We start from the raw sequence: 24453 nt of genomic DNA, 5'->3' as shown, positions 1-24453 counted from the left end.
ATCCAAATATTTTCGGCTATGACCAGATTAAAAAACAATTTCAGCCTGTGGTATTAAATCCGATCCCCAAAAAAGTGAATTTTCCGATAAAGGAATACTTTCATAGAAGTTTCATTCAACTTTTGGCGTGATTACTGACTCACAGAGGATAACGTGAACATTAATTTAACTTCATATCTAACTGAAGATTAACGTTTTTGGAACGAATCGTATTCGGGATAGCTTTTCACGCAGGCGCACGTTAAGAACGAAGGTTATAAATATATGCGGTAATCCGTTCTAGGTGAAGTTGCTCATTGCCCTTTTCGCATGATGGCGCAAAATGTTTGCCACTCGCGCGCGCCGACTTTTATTATATTTATTACAATAATATCGGTATTCAACGTAGCGATCGGTAATGTGCTAGTTAAACCTGTGACAAATATAGACTCTGTGAAACTAATCGAATCAGAGAGTATCACGAGAAATGACATTGAATGGTTAAAAAACAAACCGGAACGTACCTTTCTTGTGGAATTTGCTGGCAGCGGTTTATCAGAAAGTACAATAATTAAAAAATCCCTCGTTCAAAGTGATTGTAATTTTGACACCAATCAAAACAACGATGATGATAAAAATAACGACCAACTACGACAAGTGTCAATATCTGTAAACGGGGATAAAGCTGTTTACGAACTTCACGTAGATCATCAGCAACAATTTAAGGTTACTAAGGTCTATTTTTGCCTCCAAACCGCCTACGGAGTAAAAAAATTCATCAATCTCGGACCAGATCACGCCGTTGGCCTCAGCGAACATCCGTAAGTAAATTGTCACAAACACCTATCCAATTTACAATCAATCAGCACATCGGTGAAAAAGAAAAAAAATTCGAAACACGCACCCTGACCGATGTAATCGACTAAGCTCACCATAAAACTCACTACTTGAATCATACGAAATGCGCCACGAATCGAGACCGGCGACGTATCTCACGTTTATTCCATGGTTATAAGCTTTGAAAAAGCCGGGTAATCAACCGCGGAACGCTCGCTGTTTGTTTTCCATAGCACCAGTTTTTCGGCAGTCAAATGTTTCTTTTTTCATCAGCCATTTTACGACAGGTTTATCTTTTATTTTTTACTATATTCATTTGCGACCGCCAACAATCAACTACCGGTAAATGAGTTCACTCCATCTGTATGTATAGCTGACGAATTTTTTCATAAGAACTCCCGTTGGTTCATGAAAATTCGATTTCGAATTTCGATTCGAATTGTATCACGTATTGTTTATTGTGTTCACGTGCGAAGAATGTTGAGGGGATTAATTTTAATGGCGTCGGTCATCGAATAATAACATCGGACACGCATTTAGATTTGTGTTTTTTTTTAATTACGAAATATGCAACTCAACTGGCTGCAGCAGCCGCGAACTACATTGTCGTCACGGCAGACAAAATGATTCATCGAACTCGACCGCCGATTATTTTTTTTTTTTTTTTTTTTTTTTTTTTTCAAATAGCTGGCGATTATCGTGAAAAATCGACCAACGGTCTACGAAAATCGTTTTCTTAGGAACCTGCGTTTTCAGTTTTACACGAAAAACCCAACTACCAATTTAATTCCGATATATTTTATTCACTATTGAGATACTTGACTAACGATTTCCATACATTCTTATCTCAGTTCTTGTGCTCTCGGTTGACGGTCTTATCCATATGTATAGCGCGATCAACGAACAACTCGAAGCTACACATCATCAGTATTGCAGTCTTTGACTTGGCGGATTGCATTGCGATTGGCGACAGGCGATGAAGAAGAAGGGATGAATCTGCTGAGTGAAAGAAACACCTTCGACGATTGACACTCTGGCATTCAGCAGACGAATATTTGCCAACTTCACTGCTACAATCTGAATCGGTCCAAAAATTTTCAACCTACCTTCTGCTTGGCGTTTAAGATTTTCATTGTTTGTTGTAATTCAATTACAAAGAAGAAGATCGTAGAGCAGTTTGAAGTTTGCAGCTCTGTAAAAATGTGACCCTGTAAATTTGATCCGGTCTGCAAACCGTTTACAACGACTTCTTTTTACGTGATATTTACTTTTTGCTTCGAGAATAAGTTACTCCTTCGTTGACCCTCGTCAAGTCAGAATTCGCGACATAGATGGGACGTCGAATGTACTTGAAAAAAGTTGACGTCAGGAAGTTCGGTGGGATCTCATAAGTGTTGCATTAGAATCCATAACATGGAGCTTCGTTATTTAACTGCTGAAATCTACCTGGTTCGTCTACTTGTCATCTTCATTGATATCCTAATCTTATCTAAGGTCGAGATTTCGATTCTCATTCAACATTTTGGTTAGAAAGTACGTATTGAATTTGGAAGTTGAGCATTTTGTCCAAACACTTGTCAGTCGTGGCCTACGTCAACCGCGTAAAAATAGATGTGTGACCCATATCGGAGGTTTCCAGCGGTACGTTTCGCGTTGTATGTGTAACGTCTGGCACGAGTAAATATGTGCTGTATACGTATCGAGACAGTTGTAATACGTTTACATCACATTTACACAGATATCGATAGCCATTCAGACGAACCACGTCACCTTGTATAAAACGCCTGCCGTTGCTGCTGCAACCGCAGACCGAAACGAATATTCATCCGAATCGCGTATCGCAGAGATTTATTTTTGTTTTAAAAATATCTTCTCCCTTTGTATTTTTGATAATGCATGTAACCGAATTCTTATTCGAAGAGTTTAAAAAAATATCTGAAGAATAAAAAATTATTTCCCAAGTTCGAATTATGACTGACCCATGCAATATTGAATTTAATTGTAAGCTAAAGACGCGAAATTTGAACTCAGGCCCCTTTTTTTTATTACGTGCACCATGTAACATTTCGGAACGAGTGGAAAGTGGTTGGCCACATTTTATAAAACATGAGAAATTCTCACGTGGTAAATTCACATATTAATTAAATCCTTGATTCTTACTCGCCATTTTGTTGTACATTTTGATCATCTTTTTTTTTTTGTTTTCTTTTCTACCATAGTGAAAAAGTCACTCATTTACAACTCGATTGAGTTGAATCACTAAAAATTTTGACCATTCTCTAAATTGTTTATCATGAAAATCTGATTATTGTCGTGTCAAACCTATAAGTATACGTATAATCTGACTTGACGTACTCAGAATTCGAAATTTTTTTAACAATTGTCGCCATTATAACGCATTCAATTAATTTATTTTTTTGCAAAATTTTTCCAGTGTTCCTTACACATTTTTTTGAGCGCGTCGGATTACATGAATCACGAGGATGATAATGTCTAGAATTTCGGACTCGTGTCATCAAACTTTTTGAACTTTGATCTTCCACTCTTTTCCGCTCACCGTAGGACCAACGCTAAATGAACGAACAAACGAACATGTCGACGATTTTAGAAAGACTGTCACTTCAAAGTAGTTTTAAGAATATATAAAACGTCCGCAGCATAAATACTCTCATCCATCGATTTGAATTAAGAAAAAAGAATCTTGACTACGTGAAAAAATGAGACATCTAGAAAAAATTTGATATAATCGTCGAGTTTCTGGAATTGAGATTTTATTCTATTGCAATCCAGATGTGTGGTTACCCTGTAGTGGGGTAGATTCTGACGATCGGCGGGGTACACTTATCCGCACGTTGAATTTTAATTGGCACTATTTGCAATCGTGTGGACATGTTGTTGCTAACAATAAAACAGACGAAAATTCTACTGATTCAATCGCCGCATGCGATCACTATTATCTCGAAGGATTTCGAAATATTATCGCATAGACCCCCCAATATCACGTGTACACAGCTTTACTGCTGCTGACGCATTATACGAATCTTGATAAGCCGCTCCTACGTGCGCACGTGGATCACTACCTAATGCATAGATTTTTTATACTCAAAAAACACGCGAAACGTTTCCAAAAATTCTAGTTCATAGAACAATAGAACAACTGTTTTGTAGCCATGTTTACTTCCGATATATCGAGAAGTGCGAGAAAAATTCGGAAATACTAAAATAACTTCTAAAGCCTTGTTTTAACATGAAAAACCAATTATCTGCCGGAAAATGTCTGCAATAATTTCACATCATACGTAAATCCTTCGGCTAGTGTCCAGGTAAAAATAAAAATTCTGACCTCGTGATCGAGGTAATAACACATCAATCACAATAAACGTCTAGTTTAAATTAACGACTTAAATGATGAAGTAATTTTTTTCGTCGGTCGTTCATCGTCAGGATTCTCCGTCACAGGATCTTCTCCTGCACGTCGCTGTGTAACATAAACTCGATCAACGAGCCATCAATCCAGCCACGAATGCCTACCGCACTAGACGAATGAAGGAATGAATAAATAAAAAGCGCAAATGCTGCAGCATCACATAGGAAATATAATACCTTATAACGTACACGTGTGTATGTATACTATACCGTAAGCTAGGTCAAGATACCGACATCGTGACTTAAGCTGCTTCGTAGTATTGAGTTGCATCTTTTTTCGCACTATTCAACTCGTGGAATATCACGTCGCACCCGTACCCGCATACCAATGCGCATAGTTTATTCGTCATATTTATTTTCTTCTTATTTCTGCGCTTCGTTTCGGAAATTCAGCAAATTCCTAACTGGATATTTTCACGTCATACGAGTTGGTAATGTAAGTAAATAACTCCCAAGCGCCGGTGTGGTTTTTGCATACTCGTTTTTTTCATGATTTGATTATCATGCGATCGATGCGCATTGTTCATCAACCATTTTGAAAACCATCAAAACTAAAAATCAATCGAATCTTTTCGGAAGACATGTTGGTATATGAATAATGTACATTTCTCTGAGTAGCTCCCATGATTTTTCCAACATCCTCAAAATCGTCCGTACACACGTGCGTCGTTAAGGTAAGACAGTGGCACAGGTGCAGTGCAACCGTTATATTGCCTTCACACAAGACGTTCATTGAACGGCCACTGGTCAGCGTAGCGTTCAAGGATATTCAGAATCGCAGTTGCAGACGTAGGAAATGAAACTGAAGAACGTACGGTGTAGATTTAGTGCGGTGATAACCGGACCGTATATCTACATCCTGAAAAATAATGAGAAGCGGTTAAGTAATAAAATTGAAAAACATAACAGTCGTCAACCTTCTTTTTTGCCTTCCAATTTTATTTTCAATGGGAAAGAAAAAACTTGGTGACATTTTTTTTCCATACCGAAAAGACGTATAATTTTCCTCGAGAAAATACCTCGCTTTATTCGGAGCTTATTCACAACGATAAATCATAATTCACAATTTACGAGTAGAAAACAAAATTCATATACCTATGTGGGCATTAAACAATGTGGGTCTTGAATGAAAAAGGTCGGTATACGTTTTCAATAATCCTGCGCGCAGTAGCCATCTATAGTAGACATATCCTAGCTCTCTGAAATTCGATATTGATTCTCTTCGTCCCGTTGTTCCCTCCCTTTTGATTTCTTCATTTATATTCGTTTATCCTTTGTTTTACTGCATTTCATTGCTGGATACGTCCGTCATACGCTTTTCCTACATAGTACGTACATACAAAGCGACGAAACGCGCGATATGTTTGTAACAAATAGAAATATGGTGATTCAAACCGAAGCGCCGGTAGTCGTGACTTATGAATTTTTATTTCTTCGCTCGAATTACCGACGTGCTGAAGTTATGTCGCGTAGTACAATAAATTTCAAGGGTCACGCGCCAGGGTTGCAAGTTCAATTGCTTCTTACGATGTAAGGTATGAACATCTATACGACTCGTTTATGAATGAAATCGTTTTATGCGTATTGATCATGCTACTTTACTTTATACTATACGTACACGTGTTTATATGATGTCACATTTATACACGTGTACAGATATGGGCACAGCTTGTGGTTACACTTACGCTAACCTTATGTAGACTTATGCAGTGTTGATACAAAGAACAAATGACACAACGTTTCATTCACTATACTTCACTCATACCTCACACTTCTTCGACATTAAGACACGAGTTCGTTGTAGGATTGAAGCGGCAAACAATTATGATTATAAAATAAGCGTTACTTCAATTTCACATTTCATATTTTAGTTGCGAGTAAAAGTCCCCAGATATGGAGCACCCCTCCAATTTTTTATGACCTTCTTTCGATTCTCAGTCCTCGTTAACAACGTCCCTTATCACCTCGTGGCCCCGTGCGAAATCGAAGAGAAGAATTCCAGGTATAAAAGAAAAAGGGAAAAGTTCATCCCGATAACTTCTCTCTACAGTGATGAACAATTTTTTAAATTTCTTCTTTTCAATCGATCTTATTTGTTTGAAATTCGAAGAGAGAAGAGTCGAATCGAAATTCAAGATGGTCGAGTTCCAGCGATGGATGTGGAACGCATTTTTATCGTTGGTTATGTCGTACGATTTGTTTTAATTCATTTTTATCATCGTAGTGCAGATATTCGAAATGACGCCGACCTCATGTCTTGAAATTTATAATGGCATTTGTAAGCTGAAACAAGTGAGAGAGGTAAAATATACGGCTTCGATATAGGAATAGATCTGCGTGTAATTGTCGAATATTTGTATATTATTACATCATCGTGGTATAATTGTTCGGTGAACAGCCTCCAATTAGCTAAATAACCATGCGGGGGATTATATTTCTCGGTAATCGTTCCGCATGACATTTGTTTCGATCTCACCAGCCAGAACGGTAATTTAATCTGATCATAGCGGGCCTGCTGTTAGCTACTGACCGGCTTATGACAGTTTCTATTGTATGTATTCGCAGCTGACCGCAAATAAAATAAAATCGTCATTTCACTTACACGCCAGCCAATGACGAATGTCAAGAGCCTTCCGTCGATTTTATGGTCGTGAAAAATAGTTTGTTAAGATTTTCCAAACTATATTTTGTAAATCTTCAATTTCGAATATCATATTCAGAAAATTAAACCACACCCGTCTTTGGCGTAGAGATTACACGATTATAAAACCGCGACTTACGGCATTCTTTGTCCACTCCACGTGACTCCAAACCCCGCCGGTCTCTTCAACTTATTGTTAGCAAACTGTAAGTCCCGGCGCTTGAAAGTCTCCGAAAAGAAATTTCAAGGTTAACTCGAACGCTCGGAGGATGCTGGTTCAACGTGAGCGTCGAGAGTTGAGGTAGCTTTTGAATTTAATTAGCACGGGTTGCACATGCACGCTCCCGCGGACACCCTCGTCGCCACGGTCATGGCTGTTGACAAAAGATTATAATAATCATCTTTAGAATTATTCAGAGTGCGTAATACAGAGCGTAAACTTTTACCTTCCATTTCCGTATTACAACTAATTTCTCTCAGGGGCTTTCGGAAGTTCTCTCAAGAATCCTTCGTGGATATATTCCGAAAATTCATTTCATTTTCAAATATCGAGTTGTTCCCTACCACCGGTCTGCGGGAGAATTTTTTATGGCTAAATTTATTCAACGAAATCATCGAATATGACGTGTAGCTTTCTGGATCGTTTTACCAAGCTGATTAAATGAAATAAAACCTTGCGTTGGCGTAGTACGTAATATTGTATGTACGTACATACGTACGTATACATACATATAACTTTATCCGACGATCGTAGAGGTTTTTTATTCAACAACTTGTTTGTTTTCGTTTTTTATTTCACCAATTTTACGACGCCTCTTATGCAAAAATCACACATATGTAATCATGTACAGTGAATGTGTTGAATTCTGACACCGTTAAAACAATGTTGGCTACAAAAGTTATTAATATTCCTTCGCATTTCAACTGGTTTTTTGATTGAGAAATATTAAATAGCGGCGCGCGCGCGATCATACCGTGAGGCCCCAAAGTAACAGATGATCGAATATCGTATTTTAATTCGTAGTTACATCTCGCAAATTATTAAAAAAAAAAAGTACCTCACAGTCATGATCTCACAGGGATATGTATTACTGTCTTACAAGCGAATGAATTGGGGTATAAATTCAATGCATTCTCGTAACAACCAGAGTATTTCGTTGGTTGCGTGTACCAGACGCCGCGGGGAGCATGCTTATTGGCAGTTTTGCTATTTTTTTTTTTCTTTTATTTATAGTATATCCGTCTAGTCGTCTTTTGCCCCTTTACGCCGCGCGCGTTTCAACAGTCGCATTTCACTCCACATTTTGTTCGGGGATCGTCGTTTGCGGGCCGGATACTTCCAGTTCTTCTTCTTTTTTCTCACATACTGCGATAAAACTAACGTATTCGTCATACCCGTTCTTTACGTCTTGATTGTTTATACGTGTACTGTAGACATGGTGTAACACATTTGAACCTTTCCTCCACCGCCGACGTCGCGGCGTCGTCGTCATCGCGTCGTGGTCTACGACCTTGCGGAGCGACTAAAATAAATTTTCGAGTGAGAGAGAAATCCATCTCATTCAAAAAACAAGAACAATCCCCGGACCGATAGGACCTAAGCCAACGTGGCTGAAAAAGCGTTTAATTAATTTTCTCTCGATGTTTGTCGCTTACTTTCATTGTCCGCGGCGATGACTCGTTCCGGGTTGTTTAGTTGCGATAGGATTTTATTGGGACGCTCCGCAGTTACAATCCTAGGCGCTATTACTTTGTGAGTTGGCGGAGTCGGCTGGCTGCGGTTTTACGATCCGTTCGCGTCCAGCATCGTTCCACAGAGCGCATATAGTATGGAGGGAAAAATAAACAAGACTGAAATCAGAGACATATACACAATTAATTCACGTCGTATTTATCGGATTTATTCGTTCGGTTCGCGTTGATGGTTATAAGTAAGCGTCGCAGAAGGGACCTCATCAGCGTCGAAGGCTTACCGAGGCCTTAAAAGACCTCAACTTCTCGCGCCATTCGAATATGCGTTTCATCATGAATATTCAGACGGAAAACAAGGAACAATCTGCATTCGAATAAAAGAGTATCGGAATCGATCGACGTTATTTGTAACAGCAGTTTTTCGTCAAAACTTTTCGTCCAACTACGGAAATAATTTGTTGCAAAGAGGACGTTTCTTCAGTAGTACTTGGGAGCAGAATTTTTTGTGCATTGGTAAAAAGCGACCAGCAATTTTAGCATTCTCCCTCCGCCTCAACATACGAAGGGATTAGTATAGAATAGACTCAAGTATACGAACGTGCAAATGTCATGAAAATTAGTTGATCGACCTTATTCCAAAGCTTATTTATAGCCTTAGGTTACGTGATATCTGTTGTAGGTTTTTCTTTATCTCTTCTCCTGTAAGCGGCTGATTTATCGAAGATGGGTATATTGGGCCGACACAATGAATATTCAGAAACACTACGTCCCGTAATAAAATCGTGATTGGGTGATTTGGAGCTAATTAGACCCTCGCTAGAGTGGTCCCCTACAAACACTAATTTTGCATGAACAGTTGCGGTGAGTTAATTCGTCGCGTAAACAAAGGCTCGATTTTGAAATTCATTATTTTTCGTGTTTATTTTCTTAGCTCGGAAAGTCTCGCGTGTCAAATCAATGTTTCACCATAGATATATTGAACGATTTTTTTGCCTACTTTTTTCGTAGAATACAGTTCAGGCGCTGTCCGCGATCAATGAAAATTATGCTCTATACGCAAAAGACAATCTTTAATCCGCACGGTGAAAATTATCTTTTGCGAAAGTTACTTCGTCCAATTCTAATCAGAGGATGGTAACAATATTTGATTCGAATTATTTTCTATAGACTCGAGAATCTTCGAACTCCTTCCCCGCATACCTCGGCTGTATTTGTTGATGAATTTTCATTTCTTCCTTCTGTTCTGCAAGTTTATGCCTATCGCAATCTTTGACGGCCGTGATGTAAAGGTCACTCGCATTGTTAGTGCGATTCTTTTATTTTCTTCTATTTTATATTCTCCGAATTGATATACTCTCGATGAACAACCAACGCGTAACAGGAAGTTTATACATGTACTAATGGTGATATTCGAAATTCCAAGATATTAAAACTGCAGTTGTAATATCACTGAACGTAAACAAAATGCTTTCGACGCGTAATCATCATCGCGATGAGAAATATTACAACGGTTGAGAAAAAATAAAATAAATCAAAATGAAGAAAAAGACAAATAGATTACGTAATCATTGATCACACATGCATTGGATCCGCTTCCACGTGTTTACGTACGTACGTACGTACCTTGTACGTATGAACGTTTGGCACTGTGTTCGATGACCAAATACCCAGGCGATAAATATTGCTCGTATTGTAATGGTGATTTTTTTTCCTCTGTCTTGTATGTCCTGTAGAGAATATTCTTTTTCTTGTTAGTAAACGACCGATAAGCTCGCGATAACGAATCGTTTCGTACTTCCGTTGAGGAGGACATATCTCATAAAGAAGTGATACATTTTATGTGCTCATGCTATTTATAAGTGAAATTATAAACAAAGCTTTGTTTCAATCGTCATGATCTTGGATTTCACTGTTGTAGCTAAAGCGGGCGGCGATAATGACGCGTGATGTTGGATTATTTTATTCGAACGAATAATATGTACAAGTAAAAAACTTTGTTTTTACTTTGCCAAAATAAATTATTAAATAAATGAAACTATCGAAGCTAAAAAGTATTGTCTTTTTAATTTCTTAGGATCAGAAAAAGTATTTTCAAAATTCCGGCCTTGGTTACCTTTTTCTTTCATGGTTTGCGATTTTCAATGCGCCCTACGTTCGAACTCTGATTATACAAAAATCTGCACCGCGGGAGCTGATGTATAGAAGACTCGAGTTCTTTGTTCCTTGTTTTGCTTCCTTGTAGTTTTTTCTTTTGTTTCTTCTGTACCTATCTGTACGGTGTATCGTGAAATCATGATCAGTATTCGAACACCTATTGTAGAAGTAACAACGAATATTTTCACCGTATTATTGATCGATAGTCAGGATTACCAAGTAAGAAAAAGATGGCGCGGATCAATAACGGCGAGGAGAAAGATAAGAGCGTAAGAGGCACGTTTTTTGTAATCGGGAGAGATGAAAGCGATTCATACATCTACGTTCTACGTGTAGAGATGTGCAATGCAACTCAACGATCCGCGCCCTTCACCTTACCCGGGGGGCTGATTTCCCAAGGCCTTGACCTTGACCTTGACTTAGTCACCTATATCCTCGGTCACCTATCGACTTGTATGTGTGTACGTTCCTTGGAAGCTTCACTCAAAGCCCCGCCACAACTGGAACGGATCTCTGGGAGGTCGTTCTTTGTATGAAAATGTTTGCTAAATTGAAATGTCGAGATTATTCGACGTAAAGAATCCGGAAGAACGATACTCAGAGATACGATTTTTTCAAATTTCGCTTTTAAATCTTCCACTTCGAATCTCTTATCCGTTTAGTCATAAATGATTGTGCAGAAAAGATACATTTTCCAATGGAATATATTAGAATTTCAATTTTATTCCGATCTCAATTTTATCAGAGATTCGAAAATATTGCATTTCGCAAAGCTGACCGTAAGAGTATTTAGAGTAGAAAAAAATCCAGCCTCAAAAGAGTTCGAAAAATAAATTTAGCACTCCGTGAAGTTTTAATAATTATTATTGAAACACGACACAAAGAAGAAAAACAAACTTCAATTCTATAATATAATTTCAAATGTAGGATTTTAACGTGTGACGGAGTGTATGTTTATATACACGTATGGTATGTGTATATCATAGTATATATCGTATATAACAGTATACCTACTTATATCTATATTATACATATATAATCTGTTTATAAATATACATACTTATACCCATGTGCTTATAAATTTGCACCAGACGGAGTGGCGGATATTTACAGAAACGTAAACATTTTGCATAAATCACGTTTTACATATAAATTTTTGAACCTGCTTCAAAGGAGTTCGCAAACTATCCTTAAACATACAGATGAAACGATTATGTGGTATAAAAGCTATTCTAGATTACCAGATAATTGTTCTGAATTTCGAAAGATTTTTATTTCATTTTTCCCTGAGAAAGTGATATAACGATGATTTTCTACGTGGAAGTTGAAAATCTAGTTCATTGCAGCTTAGCTGCAGCAATTTGAGTTCAGATGGGCCGATTGCCAAAATTCGAATAGACGTATTCTAACTTCGTGCGACCGAAGTTAATCAAACATACGTGAAAATTAGGGAGAATTTTTAAATTTTGAAGTAATTTACGAGAAAAAAAGTATTGAGATAATTTTTCTCAATTTTATATATTTTTTCACACGTGTCTCGAACAATCTTTGTTACGTCGTTAATTAAACACGAAATTAGCCCCATATTCAGTTTACTATTTGAAAATATTCTGGCCACAGTTGTTTTTACAGCGTAAATTTACGGATTCTTTAAACACAACCATCGGTCATAAAATCCACAACGAAGCATACTTATTATAGCGTCTGTACGTAAACTGAGACGATGCCCTAGTCTCATCTCATCTGTACATAATTACAACTACCAGAGTTTCTATAAACAATTTGAAGAGGTCTTGCGCAACGATTCAAAGCTTCCTCTTAGACGGATCAATTATTATAATACAAGGGAATGGAAAATTGTAACTATAAAAATATTCCTATACTCATCTTTTGTTCTAGAAATGTCTCACGCGAAAGGCGTCAGTTGATCAACCCGGGGAATGCAGCAGGTTCCGGACAGGGCAACGTGGGAGATCTCGCCCAGATGATACCTGTGAGAATCGAAGGACTCAGAGTAGAAAAGGCTGATAAAGATCCTTTTTATTCCGACGACGGTATTCCTGAAATATTGGCTGGTGGGAATGCAGTTATCCGACTATTTGGTACTGGATTGACGAATGATACGTGGGTCGTCTTTACAGATGTACCAAATAAAAGAGGAACAGTTTGCGACAAGATAAGAACTCCGGAATACATGGTAAGTTGATAAATTTCAAGGATTGTGTGAATAGTCGCGTCGTTAACGAAAAGCAAACTCACATAAAATTCCAATACAGATGCGTCAAGCCCTGAGTGAGTCCCTTCCATTGAGCTAATTTCATTATTGCAGGTATACAGTTTGGGAAACGATACAGGATTGATTAACGTTAATCTTCCGCTAGGATCACCCTTCTACCTTTGCGTAAAACAACCCCATGTGCAAGGCACAGAAGATGCTGCCGATGGCACTATGGAACTCTTCAAACACCAGGGTACGGATACCTGGAACACTGTGAGTGATGATTGATTATCTATTTAGTTATTCAACCCTCGGATCAAGGACAGAACACAAAAATTAGTGATCAGATGACAGTTTCATTTGAACTCTGTTCACTGTTCTTTGTTGTTAATTAATTTGGAATTATGAAACAGTGTTGATTTTTTTTTTACTTAATTTTTCAGATACATACTTATGAAAAATTCTTACCACTTTGGTTGAGTTGTTTGATAATCCTTTTCTGCTTGTCTGCCTCGGCTTTGTTCTCCGGTTTAAACTTGGGACTTATGTCGATGGACAGAACGGAGTTGAAAATTCTCTGCAACACAGGAACTGAAACCGTAAGTCAAGATACCAGTAGAATATTTCGTTGACAATTTTTTTTCCTCTCCATCTGAAATCTTAATAAAACCCTCATTTCTACAGGAACAAAAATATGCTAGAGCCATTCAGCCTGTCAGAAATCACGGAAACTATCTACTTTGCTCTATTCTTCTTGCCAATGTACTCGTCAATTCTACATTCACAATTTTACTCGATGATTTGACGTCTGGTCTAATAGCTGTGATATTTTCAACCTTGGCGATTGTTATATTTGGTGAAATATCTCCTCAGGTGAGTCGTGATTATATTCCACATAAGAAAACGAGAATTTTTCATTTTTTTTCTGGTTTGATTTGTGGATAGAATTTTTTTTTCTATGTTTTTTTTCTCTGAAAAATAGAATTAAACTGAATTCCATAATATGAAGAGACAGGAGTTTGATATATTTGTGAATACTTTTAACTAAAACCCAGATTGGTTGTGCTATCGAATAGATTCTTGGGGCTGTGCCATTGGCGAGCAACGACAGCATGTACCTTATGAGAGTATAATCTACATGCCCCACTATGGAGCTAGTGAGTATAAGCAATGGCCAGCGGCGACGATAATATTGGTAAAACAACAGTATTTAATCGATCGTCCAATAGTTTAGTCTGCTAAAAGCAAAAAATATATGAATGTCATGAAAAAACAACAAAAATAATCTCGATTTGCTACCAGCTACAAGGATTTATTTGTAACCACAACATACCCAGGCTTTAGATAAATATAAAAATTTAACTTTGCACACTTTTACGAGAAGCCATAAAATTACAATAAGGTTAACGTTTATGAATTGAATATTATTTTACACAGGCTATCTGTAGTAGACACGGGCTTTGTATTGGTGCAAAAACAATCTACATCACAAAGTTTACCATGCTCATAACTTGGCCGCTTAGTTTTCCGATCAGCAAGTTATTAGACTGTTTGCTCGGTGAAGAAATTGGAAATGTGTACAACAGAGAACGTCTCAAGGAACTCGTTAAGGTAAGACAAAAATTTTTTAAACATTATCTTCATTAGATTTTTTTTGAAAAACAAAAAAATAAAGATCGTCCATGCGCCATGTTGAAGGGACTCTCTCGTAGGTTGGTTGAATTTAGCACTGCTACGGTGACTAGCAGATCTATTTCTGTATCGTACTTTTTGCCATATATTCATGGCGGGCATTTATTATTAGTGGAAATGAGGACACGTTTAGTCTTGATTAGACCAACAGATATGAGGCGGTTTTTGAGATTAGTGATTATTTCTCTGATGAATGTATCAGACTGTGGATATAATTGAAAATTACACACATTCCAGAGAGTTGTTTACAAAGCCGACTAAATTTTGTTTCCGGTTTGGACATCATATCGCATTACATTATGTTAATCCAGACTATCGAGAATTTTCGGAAGGGTATCATCATCATTCGTAGTGAAGTTATAATAAAAGTACAAGATACGGACACTGATACTTACAAGTCACTCTTATCGCTAATTAGTGCCTGGCGGATCTCACATTGTTTGATATTTTGATATACTCGCTCAGTGAATGATAAATATTTTATCATTGTAATATAAGGTCCATTGTTGTGTCTTTGTCACTTCTGCGAATATGTATACATATAGGTATTCCAGATAAGCTTTTCGTGAAGCTAGTCTCAATAATTACTACTCGAATTACTACCGTAATAATAATTAATTCTAAACCTGCGTTTGACCTAATCCATAATTCACTTGCATCGATTTTATCCAGGCTTTGAGGTTTCTTCTTTCGTTGTTAGATTCTCGATTACTCAAAAATCTTTGACGAAAAAATCAACAAACCCTTCGTATGTTTTCTCCTATTACCAAGCGTGTTACTTATGTTAAAACTTCCAAATTTTCCGAGTCCCCACAAAAGGAAATATCAACATCGAATGAATCTATTCGCTCTCATCTGTCAGCCCTGCTCTCAATAGAGCTTCTCAATTTGTTTCACTCATTTCTTCAAATATTCTGTCACCCATCATAATTTCCTGGCTACTCTTAGTTTATGATCAACTCAATTATCATTATCTTGAAGCCCATGAAAAATTTCTACGAGTGTTGGGTAACGTTAAAAATGAATAAAAGAAGTTTGAAATCTCTTGTTAGCCAGAAAATAATGGGCTCGCTGCAGCATTCTGCTCGTGTGCAGTAATAAGATTTCACGTTCAAGGACATGCCTAACGGTGTGGCTGGCAAGGAGATGGAAGAATGTAGGTAGGGGGGTTATTATGGTAAACATCACATTTGGGTCAGAAAATTAGCTAGTGTGCACGGCTATACTGGTTTTGCACACGTAAATTTAGAAGCGTGTGAAAGTTGTCAAGGTCTGCTGAAACCTGAAACTGCAGGAGCAATTCGACGATTGAGGTTTCACCAGCATGTTTCTCTGTCTGGCAAATGTAAAAATACCGCCTCTTGGACGGGTGGACTCTTGGGTGGACTTGATGTGCATTTCGATTTCATGCGTTGACAATTATTTCGATGTCGTAACCTTTTAATCAGTAAATTTTTAATCAGATGAGCCAAAGCGGGTGTCAGATTTGAGGAATTATCATACAACGATAAAAAATAATTGAAAATAATTTTAGATACCAGTATGATTTTGGCCAGCCCCTCGATTGTCGATGCTGTCTTCATGTAACACGCTGGAAATTTCGAAATAATGCTTTCACAGAAACTCCTCACGCTATGATTAATTGATAATTCATTTAAAGGGGTATTCTGGTCTAGAGCCCTACTTTTTGGGTATTTTTCAAACTAGGATAAAAAAAAAATTAAAAACATTTTTACCATCCATTTTTTTTTATATAATATTCATTGATTCTTAAAGTATATAAAAAAAATTAAAAAAAAAAAAAAGTCAAAAATTCATCCAGCGACAGGTCGGTGAAGTGTGGGTTGCTAGTCAAACAGTGCTCCCTGGTTGACATGATTCCAACCCTTGTAGTGATCTAAATCGAACAAACAAAAAAAATTCTTAGTTCGTAAAGATGTCGCTATATCTTGAACTAAAGCCGAAAAAAAAAAAAAAAATTTTTTTTACCCTTGTTTTTCAACCTTTACGAATTTTTTAAAAATACTTCAAATTAAAATTTTTCAAAATCCTTAGTTCCGGCGATAAAGAGATGTATGAAGAAGATTCTCACAAAATTTTAAAGAAATCGGTCAGATAGAACTTGAGATATCGTGTCAACCACCTCAACAAAAGTAGTTTTGAGAAAAACGCGTTTGAAGTTTGAGAAAGATTTCCAGTTAAATAACTCATTGTCAAATAATTATGTTTAATACTCACTTTGGATTAATCGGCGATCCCATATCCATACATTGGACCTTCTTCTTTCTCAAAATCGAGATTTTGTGAACTTCTTTCTTCTAAACGAGCTGTTCTGCCTGCTTTTGAAGCAGGCAGAAGCTCGTAGTTCAGAGCGATCAATCCTCTGTAATCCACTGTACTCTCAAAATAATTCGAATTTTAAAATATGTTCTTTTAAGAGCATATTTTTGAAAGTATAAGCTTTGAAAATATGCCAAAAAAAAAAATTGATTTTTTCAATTTTCTAGACCAGAATGCCCCCTTAAACGAGTCTTTAAAAATGACTCCTCTTCACGTTTGCATGATACTAAATATGGTGAAAATCGTTTGGTCCAGGTGACAACAGAGTACAACGATCTAGAGAAAGACGAAGTAAATATAATTTCCGGTGCCCTGGAACTGAGAAAAAAAACCGTATACGATGTGATGACCCGTATCGAAGACGTGTACATGTTATCCTACGATGCTGTTTTAGACTTTGAAACCGTCTCTGAGATCATGAAGTCTGGTAAGTCGGAGTTTCAATGTTCTTTGCACAGATATTTTTTAATTCATTGCGGAAACACTTGAATCGCCTCGAGGTCGTCTTCTCCATCAGAGTTTCATTTTTATTTTTAATCATTTGATGTCGACTGGCAATGGCAGATAAGATTAATCATAAACTGGATGCATGTAGATTCTTATCCTTATCATATTGGCCAGAACCGACTGTCTTCAAATTACTATAAAACCAAGTTGAATATTTTTAGTGTTTCAAGTGGCCTGAATATTATCATTGATTTTTTTTTTCGACATTATCTCATGACCCCGATATTGAATACCGGTACTCTAGCTTCCGTCGAGCGATAACTACTGCCATAGAATTACATGTTGCAAAAAATTCGAAGTCATTGGGAATAACTGAACAACTAATAAATGCCAAATCCATAGGAAAATCACAGGTCGTACTCTTTCATTATTCTTCTCTTTTTCCAACAGGATTTTCACGTATTCCGGTATACGAAGGCTCCCGAACAAACATCATCACCATGTTGTACACCAAAGACCTCGCGTTCATAGATCCCGATGATAATACGCCGTTGAAGACTTTGTGTCAGTTCTATCAAAATTCGTGCAACTTTGTCTTCGAAGATGTCACTTTGGACGTTATGTTCAAACACTTCAAAGAAGGTTTGTAATATTTTTAATGTAGTGATCTAGAAGGCTGGTTGGCAATTGTCACCGGCATCTAAGGTTTTAATCTTCTAACCCACTAATTTTTGTATTCCAGGTCACAAAGGTCACATGGCGTTCGTTCACAGAGTAAATAACGAAGGCGAAGGTGATCCCTTCTACGAAGTTGTTGGATTAATCACCCTAGAAGACGTAATCGAAGAATTAATCCAAGCAGAAATCATGGATGAAACTGACGTATTCAGTGAGTAGCGCAAGTTGTTCATTTGCATTCCAAATCCGTTTTGCTGATATGACTTTAAAAGTTCTATATTTCCAATAGCTGACAACAGGAGTAAACGAAGAAGACAGGTTCGTCCCAACGATTTCACAGTCTTTGCGGAGAAGAAGGAAAATCAACGGATCCACATTTCCCCGCAGTTAACGTTAGCAATGTTCCAATACCTTTCAACGAGTAAGTTTTTTTCTCACATATTCCTGGATGAAAATCGGAATAATTTTATCATTGAATGTCTCTTAATGTGGAACAAATCTTTTTTTTTTAATCGTGTTTTTTCCAGCTGTTGATCCATTCAAACCCGACACCATATCTGAGACAATTTTGCGGCGTCTTTTGAAACAGGACATAATATATCACATAAAAATGAAGAACAAAGAAAAAGCAAGAAACGATCCGACCACTGTTATATACCAACAGGGCAAACCTGTCGATTATTTTGTTCTGATTTTGGAAGGTCGCGTCGAAGTCACAGTTGGTAGAGAAAATATGATGTTCGAAAGTGGTCCGTTTACTTATTTTGGAACACAAGCTCTGACTGCTAACATCGGCGTTGGTGAGTGAAAAAATTTTTACAGAGAAAAGATAAAAAGAAGGATTATTGAGAACAAATCGTCGTTTTATCTGTAGCTGTGGAATCACCGATCAACGCAAGTCCCCAAACATTGGGAAGCATTCAGTCGGTGAACCTCGACTCTATGCTCCGTCACACGTTTGTGCCAGATTACACGGTACGAGCGGTGACAGAAGTATTCTACGTTAGAATAAAAAGATCTCTATATTTGGCGGCCAAACGTGCTACGCTGATGGAAAGGAGTCAAAAGGATCCACAGCCCAGTCAGGATCAATTCGACGATGAGGTTGAAAAGGTAACGGAAGAAAGAATTTTAGCTTTTTAAATTTCAAGATTAATCGCATCGAATGCCAGATAGGCTTATGTGAGGTTTGATTCAACTTCAAAATGACAGCTGTATTAATTTGTAAATTCGAATTCTTGCGCTTATCGTACTTTACGATAGGGCTGTGCAAGTCATTTCAATTTTTGGGCCAAAAATGAAAATTCTTTGTCCAACTTTGTTCAACATTCGATGTTTGAAATTTTTCAGCTCCTTCATTCTCTGGATGACGACGACCGAAGCGCTCCAGAATCACCGGTATTGTTGAGATCGAATAAGGCTAAAGAGACAGACAAAGAACCAGAGGCTCGTCAAACACCCATGCTTGTAACCGCGCCATCTTCTCCTATACCAGTGAGTGCCAGTCCTGTTACGAATGCCAAGTTTATCCCACGTCAAGGAGGCCAAAGTCACAACGGCGAGATAAAAAATTCACCGAAAAAGGTATGCCCTGTATTCCGAGTGATTATGTTTTCACTGCGTTTCACTATAAATTGCTATAACAATTCCACTTCAAACTGATAGCTCATGTTAACCCATACACGAGCGGTATGACCATATTTAATGTACAACCACATTTTCCAACAGAATCAAGAACCCCATCACAGTTCGCACGATTCAGATGGTGCTGCCATTGACCTTGACGCAGAGATTCGTTCACGCCAGATAGAAGCAGCTCGTTTAATATCTGGGCTTCTAACACTCGAACACGAACACGAGGAAAGAACTAACTTGTTGCCTAAACAGGATCGTTCTTAACACTTAGAAAACGGCCGGAAAAGTTCGGCCGTATTAACAAACGAAGAGGTAGCAACGAAGAACCAAGGCAACGAGCAAAGCCAATTAAAAGCATGACGCATACCGGAATATTAGGTAGTTTATTTGTCAAAAGAATAATTTATCATTGTTATCTACAAAAAGTCCCGGATAGATATCTCATTCTCCGTCATCCCAGTCAGTTTAAAATGTACGCGATGAGATTTAGTTGTAGTATTTAAGATCGTCAGCGGTCATGTACATTAAAATTGTTCGCTGCTTTGTGGGTACGAGGTTATATTTTTTAATCGATACTTTTAACGGAATTCGCCTGAAGATCGCATAAAGTACTTAACGATTCCCCGGCTACGAACTCATCAGAAATATGCAATATTTTACGAGTACCATGTACCCTTTTTCACTTGCGTCAAATCCCAGGCAGTTTACTCGATTGAAAATAATGAAGAAATATCGATGAAGAATAAATGGTGAAATACAGAGCAACCTGACGATATGAATAATGATAAAACAGGACCAGTACCGGAAGTGTCATGGCCATTGAAAAATTATGAAAAAAACTTTGTCAAACTGTTCTGTACAAGATATGAACCATAACTTAACGTGAGATCAATTTATTTTCCATATGTAGTGAACAGATGAATTAATTTCTACGAATCAAACACCGAAAAACAAATAAACCCAGAGCCTTATGTGATTCTATAGTTTGGTAGGGCGAGAAAATAATAATTTATGAACTATCGTAATATTGTATAATTCTACATAACTAGAGCATAAGATATCGTAAGGTGCGCTTTAGCTGAAAAAAAGCCTTTACATTTAATAACTGCGTAAATAATGATTGCGTGACAGCTTTAACCTCCTTGCTACAAGATATTTCAAAACGATGATGTTCCGCCATTTTTGTTTCGTAATATATTCAAATATATCAACTGATTTCCATTATAATCTTCACGCAGGCATTAAGATAATCATTATTGTAAGAACGACGGCATTTGTATCCCAATTTTCATTCCTAATGTTATTCTTATTTTCATCTCTTGTTTAGTTTTAGGAAAAGTTCTAGCCAGTCACAGTCCGACTTTTGAAATATCTTGTATACATACTCCATAATTATACCTAAAATACGTCTACATACCTAGGTAATTAAAGAATATCTCATTGCCGAATACTTAACACAATATTCGGAGTTGCTACGTATTCTCTCCTTCGGGAATCGTTCATATCACAGCTATAGATTTCACTATTGTTATTGGTGCGCGAATTACTTGCAGTTTTTCGCTATTGAAACTTTTTGTTTTTGTTTTTATCATTATTTCACTTATGCTTACAAACTTTTATTTAATTCAAACCGTCTGCGCTTCATTCTACCGACAATAATTTTCCATTCACATGAATTTTAATTTTTTAGAATAAAATGTCATTCTTTACAAGAGCTTCCGTCGTTCGATGGTATTTTCGGTTCAAAAAAGTATTTATTTTATCTATGAGTAAAGATATAAAAGAATGATGGCAAAGTAAAATAGAAATAAAACATTTGTAAACGTGAATCTTATCGTGATGTTTTTAAATATGTTATTATGAATTGTTATTGTTTTAAATTATAATTGTTAATTTATTGATAACTAGAATAATCGGAACAGATGAGACAAGAAATGAAGCTAAAAAGTGGTCTCTCGTGCTTTATTTCTACATTTAAAGTACTTAACTAGTACAATATCAAATTCCGATTATTCTAGTAAAAGAAAGTTACAAAAAAAGAAATGAATTCAACTTCAACTTTAAAGGCATCATAGGTTGGATGGAAAGTAATAACTGTATCAAAATTGTTGTCAACCGTGAAAACCTTCCCTGGTCTTTGTTCTCCAGGGTATTTTTATTGAAATTTAATGTACCCAAATAAACACTTACTGATTAAGTATTTCTTTACAAAGAATTCGATCAATTTCTTTTTTATCACAATTTTGACACCTGTCAAAGAAAAAACTAAAGAGAGAGAGAGCAACTCATTGTGCAATTGATCGTCAAAGACTAATGAAATGCAAGGTGGTAAAACAAGACGTGTACATTTTTTATACACTTTTTTTCTTAAAAGGTATCTCACGCATCGAAAGATCGCTATTCCATATTCTATTGGAGAAAGAAAGGTAAAAAGTAAATGAATGTCGGTAGTTTTTAAGTTTCCTATTGTTCATATCATCGTGACAAAAGAGAAAAAAGAATAAAAAAAGAAGCAAATAAAAAAGCTATTCAAAACGAAGTGGTGAGAATTCAGAGGAGTTGAAATGTTGAAATATGTGAGAACAAGATTCAATTACTAAAAGTAATGAGCCGTTAGAAATATTTTAAATATATAAAAAATATTCGTCAGGATAAGTGATTAAAATAAAAAGCATTTGAGCTTTTCCAAAAGTTCCCTCAAAAATAATCCTCATTTTTTTTTGCAACAAAAAACCACATCGCCCATATTCTCTCGTCGTGATCATTGCCATTAGATGAAACCCTCAACTACGATCAGTCAACATTACTAGCGTACCAAGATTCAGTAGTTTCCAAAATACCTTATTCCCCTCTATCAAAAATGTTGTTGCGGATGACAAATAATGTTAAACCGATGTGTAATAAAGTAAACGAATGTACTCTAAAACTTCAGATACTTATAGAGAACACATTCTCAAGAACAAAACTATATTGTAACGTTACTCATAGCCCCATCTACAAGCACACGTACGTTATATGCACATGATATATTATATACTATAAAATAGTGTTCGTATACACATACATATATTTTAGAATAAAAAATAAAAAAATAAATAAAAAATAAAAAAATAAAGAAGTCAATCCAATAATTCGTGTATCATATATTATACATATACAGTACATAAAATTTAAAACAGTATAAAATAATCAACACCTGGATACATCATACATAGAGTTGCAATAAATTTTTTGATACATATTGACGTATTAAAAAATTGTTACTTGGAACAAATGTTGTGTATTTCTGGTGAAATTTCTTCATATTTCTTTCACCGCTCTCAAGAATGAATCTTTGCGCTTATCCTTATTACTTGAAATTTTTATATCTCAGGAGAAACGTAGATTCTTTATGGAATTCAAAGTAACAGATCTGACGAATCGAAGGAATGTAAATAAAAAAACTTTGGAGTCCCACGAGTCATCATGGACAATTTTTTTTTCTCAGAATATTCAGAATATTTAGCATTTGATTAGAACCAGATATTTTATTCGAGAATTATCTAAAATTTCTGTATAACTTGCAACTGGCACAAAATGACATTCAATTTATGCCTACTACATCACTTTACTATTTCTGTCTGCATGCATAATCGAATCAGAATCTGATTATATCCCCTTGCTGCAATAAAATTCGAAGTGCATCATTATTTCTGTATCTGTGAATTTCGGTGCAGGTTCAGATCAGATTGAATGAAATCTAACGCTCCCTTCTCATGAGGATTCCACGGTCACATGCGAATAACGTCCAAATGATTCAACGATATTCCTATCCGCAGTACATACCTATCGGTGTGACGATGAGAAATTGCCACGTGCACACGCAAATCACAAATGACACGTGCGCGCAATCCAATCGTACTAACAATAAAACTGAACTTTTGTACTGTTCTCAAACGGGAGTTTTCCCTTCCTTTCTAGTTTCTGCGCTCAACCCATAGGGGGTACTCTTCGCCAGCTTTACCTTTGGCGACGTATTTCTGGCTTCTTATTGTTTGTAGCAAACAAAAAAAATTTCTTTTACTAGTTTTCTTCTTATCGCAGAATACTTATTTCCATTAAATTATATAAATGGGTATGTACCTGCGTTTTGCTGAGTTTCCAAGTTTTCAGATTCTCGCTCAGACTCTGAAGACCGTGAAAATTTCGGGTGAGATTAAAAATTTGAAATCTGAACGACAAACTGCGGGCCCCGAAAATCCGCGTGTGTGATCAAAACCGTAATGAGATTCTAGTTGGAAAGAATCTAATCTTCCGTCTCGAAATGTTCGGAGATCATTTGTTAGATCTGAAAAAGTGAATATCATCATTAAAAAAAAAAAAAAACTCCAACCGCTTCTCCCTGAAGTTGGGTATGCTATAACTATATGTACGTACATACGTATGTATACGCACGTAATCTGCATACAACGGGTGCACCGAACTGTCGGGTCAAGTTAGGTTAGGCGTCCAGTTACAACCCTCCGCAATTTCAAGGCAATTCTTTTAGAATTCTCTGGACTTCAGGCGTCGGGGGTGCAGAGACTAATATGAAAAAAACCTCAGGAGCAACAGCAGCTAGGCGCATGGCCGCTCGAAGTTTGGCGCGGCGGGAGTTGAAAATTCGTTCTTTTCATATAGGTATAGGTAAATAATGTACCGTGTACGTATGTATAACGTATGTATGCACGCTCGT

The 24453-nt window shown here is 36.8% G+C and overlaps 1 protein-coding gene and 2 long non-coding RNA genes across 7 annotated transcripts; 1 reads left to right on the top strand and 2 right to left on the bottom strand.

Annotated features, from left to right (window-relative positions):
* Window positions 1–284: 284 nt before the first annotated feature.
* LOC105683088 (unextended protein) lies at window positions 285–21954 on the top strand. 2 transcript variants are annotated; one of them, XM_012395432.3, is made up of 14 exons: window positions 285–800; window positions 12629–12926; window positions 13059–13220; window positions 13391–13546; window positions 13632–13820; window positions 14385–14558; window positions 17235–17406; window positions 17877–18068; window positions 18169–18315; window positions 18394–18525; window positions 18635–18904; window positions 18979–19217; window positions 19455–19688; window positions 19833–21954. In XM_012395432.3, exons 1-14 carry the CDS (start codon window positions 310–312, stop codon window positions 20001–20003), a joined length of 3027 nt encoding a protein of 1008 aa, XP_012250855.2. In that variant the 5' UTR covers window positions 285–309; the 3' UTR covers window positions 20004–21954. The 2 variants fall into 2 exon arrangements, with proteins under 2 accessions (XP_012250855.2, XP_012250854.2); XM_012395431.3 differs by having other exon boundaries at window positions 18632–18904.
* LOC110116817 lies at window positions 2488–12771 on the bottom strand. Of its 4 annotated transcripts, none has more exons than XR_007276852.1 (5): window positions 9776–12771; window positions 8540–8734; window positions 7330–8406; window positions 5338–7257; window positions 2488–5101 (listed from the first exon to the last, which is right to left on the bottom strand). It is a non-coding gene; the product is annotated as an uncharacterized LOC110116817 (long non-coding RNA). The 4 variants fall into 4 exon arrangements; XR_007276851.1 differs by lacking the exon at window positions 2488–5101 and having other exon boundaries at window positions 5267–6525; window positions 6611–7257; XR_007276850.1 differs by lacking the exon at window positions 2488–5101 and having other exon boundaries at window positions 5267–6525; window positions 7023–7257.
* Window positions 21955–22867: 913 nt separating the features above from the next.
* LOC105683098 lies at window positions 22868–24297 on the bottom strand. Its single transcript, XR_007276845.1, has 3 exons — window positions 24156–24297; window positions 23862–24066; window positions 22868–23765 (listed from the first exon to the last, which is right to left on the bottom strand). It is a non-coding gene; the product is annotated as an uncharacterized LOC105683098 (long non-coding RNA).
* Between the last annotated feature and the right edge of the window lie 156 nt (window positions 24298–24453).

The sequence above is a fragment of the Athalia rosae genome, chromosome 2 (genome assembly GCF_917208135.1).
Source record: "Athalia rosae chromosome 2, iyAthRosa1.1, whole genome shotgun sequence".
NCBI classification, from domain to species: domain Eukaryota; kingdom Metazoa; phylum Arthropoda; class Insecta; order Hymenoptera; family Athaliidae; genus Athalia; species Athalia rosae.
Note: the sequence above shows the minus strand (reverse complement) of the source record. Positions and strands in the feature narration are given on the sequence as shown.